The sequence below is a fragment of the Nanorana parkeri genome, unplaced genomic scaffold (genome assembly GCF_000935625.1).
Source record: "Nanorana parkeri isolate BGI_ZX_2015 unplaced genomic scaffold, ASM93562v1 scaffold2310, whole genome shotgun sequence".
Classification (NCBI taxonomy): domain Eukaryota; kingdom Metazoa; phylum Chordata; class Amphibia; order Anura; family Dicroglossidae; genus Nanorana; species Nanorana parkeri.
The window spans coordinates 59,889-62,094 of NW_017308578.1; the positions used below are offsets into that span (position 1 = coordinate 59,889).

General features: G+C 41.1%; 1 protein-coding gene across 1 annotated transcript in view; it reads right to left on the bottom strand.

The window, feature by feature from the left end:
* Positions 1–2,206, bottom strand: part of LOC108801345 (synapsin-1-like) — a 136,845-nt gene that overhangs the window by 35,873 nt on the left and 98,766 nt on the right. Inside the window, exon 7 of the mRNA XM_018573271.1 lies at positions 1,565–1,627. Coding sequence (XP_018428773.1) covers positions 1,565–1,627 — 63 coding nt within the window. The remainder of the gene's footprint in view (positions 1–1,564; positions 1,628–2,206) is intronic.

Below are 2,206 nucleotides of genomic sequence, written 5' to 3' on the forward strand. Positions count from 1 at the left end.
CACCTGAGCCTTAAAGTCTGAGTCTGGGGAGGGGAGGTGGTGAGTGTGGGTAAACTTGTGGATCAATTTAAACACTGTATGCCCTACAGGCGAAACACAGGTTTTCCATTGTCAAACAGTTTAAGCATTCCATATATGGTACAATATCTATATTATGTCCTGTGTGTGACCATAGGGGTGCCCGTGGAGGTAAAGGGCAACCATGCGGCCCAAATGTTGTAGCATTTATCATATTGGTCTTTACAAAGATAGACCCATCTCTGTGTCCAGTATGTTGTTCAATTTGTTAATCCATTCAGGGATCAATGGTGGTTGATCCCGTCTCCAGTGAAGAGGAATTACTATTGCAGCTTCTATTAAGTAGGAGTGACTCTAGATTTATAATGTGTTATAGAGAGTGGGTGACATGGAAAAGGATTGGTAAGGGCGGGGTCATCTGGTAGGTGGTCACCTGTGATATTCCTATTGAGTTGAAGTAAAGAGTCCCAATAGGGTTTAGATTTAGGACAACCCATATTGGTCCTGTAGTATTTCCAGGGGGTGCAGAGACACCAGTAAGTAGGAAGCAGGTCAACCAGGCTAGTTTCCTGGCTGCCCTGCCCATCCGTCTGCCATTACTGCTTAGGAGTCTCTGCCTACATTCGGCTTCTGAGTCAGTAACTCACTAACCTTACTAGCTTCTGCAGCAGTGCCTTACTTAGTAGGGGTAGCCATGAAAAAAAGCACATCCAAAGAACAAAAAACTTTTTAAAAAACACCAGTAATGACCAAACTGCCTCTGTTAAAAAAATCTTCAGTTATGACATTAATGCGACTATCAATATAACTATACATCTGCATTATTGAGTAGAAGCTGTCTCCTTCTTTCCATGAATAATTTACCTACAATTTAGACAGCCTGAATTAAATGGCCTCTGACTACTTCAAGCATGGTGTTTCACCTCATTACAGACAGTGGGACAAGGGCATCACCAAGAAAGAGAGCCTGCTTATACCGTAAGTCAGAGCAGGACAAATCCCTGGAGCCAGGTAGCCAATGCTCCTAGAAAATTACAGCTGATGCCTGACTTTTGAGGTTTTCTCTAGTTGTCTATGGAGCTGGCTACTAAGAAAATCCTGCTGGCTCCTGAATTCCATAAAATTTTGTCAGCACCTGCAAGTAAAAGTGCTGCACTGTCTACATAATACTGTACTGTAATTACAAATTGGTAATATGTAAACACGTTCAATAAGACATTAAAACAGTGATAAGAATGTTGTGAAGGAATCCCCTTAAGAAGGTAATGGTGTTCTCTACAGCAGCTCAAAGCTAGTTAGGTTCCCTTTGTCCCCTATGTAACCTGACTGGTTATCTTGTGGTGGGGAAAAGAGAAACAGAAAGGACAATGTAACACATGGGCAGGAAGACTGTAATCTAAAGTCAGTGTCTCACTTGGAGAGGAAATATGCATAGGGCAAAATTGTGTAATGTTGATCTGAACTATTACTTGTCTTGACCCACAATGTTCTTCCTGTCCTCACACCGACCTCATTTTATGGAACGAGGTTGTGACCTCCTACTCACCTTTCCCATGCCAGAGTGTGCGTGGCCCATCTTGATCACCACTGGAAACTTGGAGGCTGTCAGCTGCAATAAAGAAAACAAGTCATGTATTAGCTATAAGGTTTCTGCACAATGCAAATTAGGAGAAACACTATTATAACTTGATTTTCCTCCAGTTCCCTGGAACTGGAGGAAAATGGTTCCAGTCATATGTAGAGATATTCTAAAGATCTGTGCACATCTGCATTACCAGACTACAAAATGGAGTGAAAACTGCCTTCTTGCCATCAACTAAAAAAAGATACTGCACTCTCATATGACCTACAGTCTAAACAGCTAAAATCACATTCTGTATACTCCAAGCACTGTGCATGTTTTACCTCATTAGAGACTGCAAACAGTCAGATGCAATATCTGCCTGATTGAAAAGAAACAGATTTGTACACAAGAACATTAGCATGGTGAGTCAGGAAGAAGAGACTGCATATATGATTGGTAAAAATGGTTGCTCCCATGTATACATGTTATTACAAACTATAGATAGAAACAAGGTTTATAAAACATTAAATTACACTGGTTTAAACTAAACTAATTTCTTTAATATGCTCATAAAAATAAAAAGATTGTGGGGGGGGGGGGCGGACAGGGGCGGGTTCTCTGATA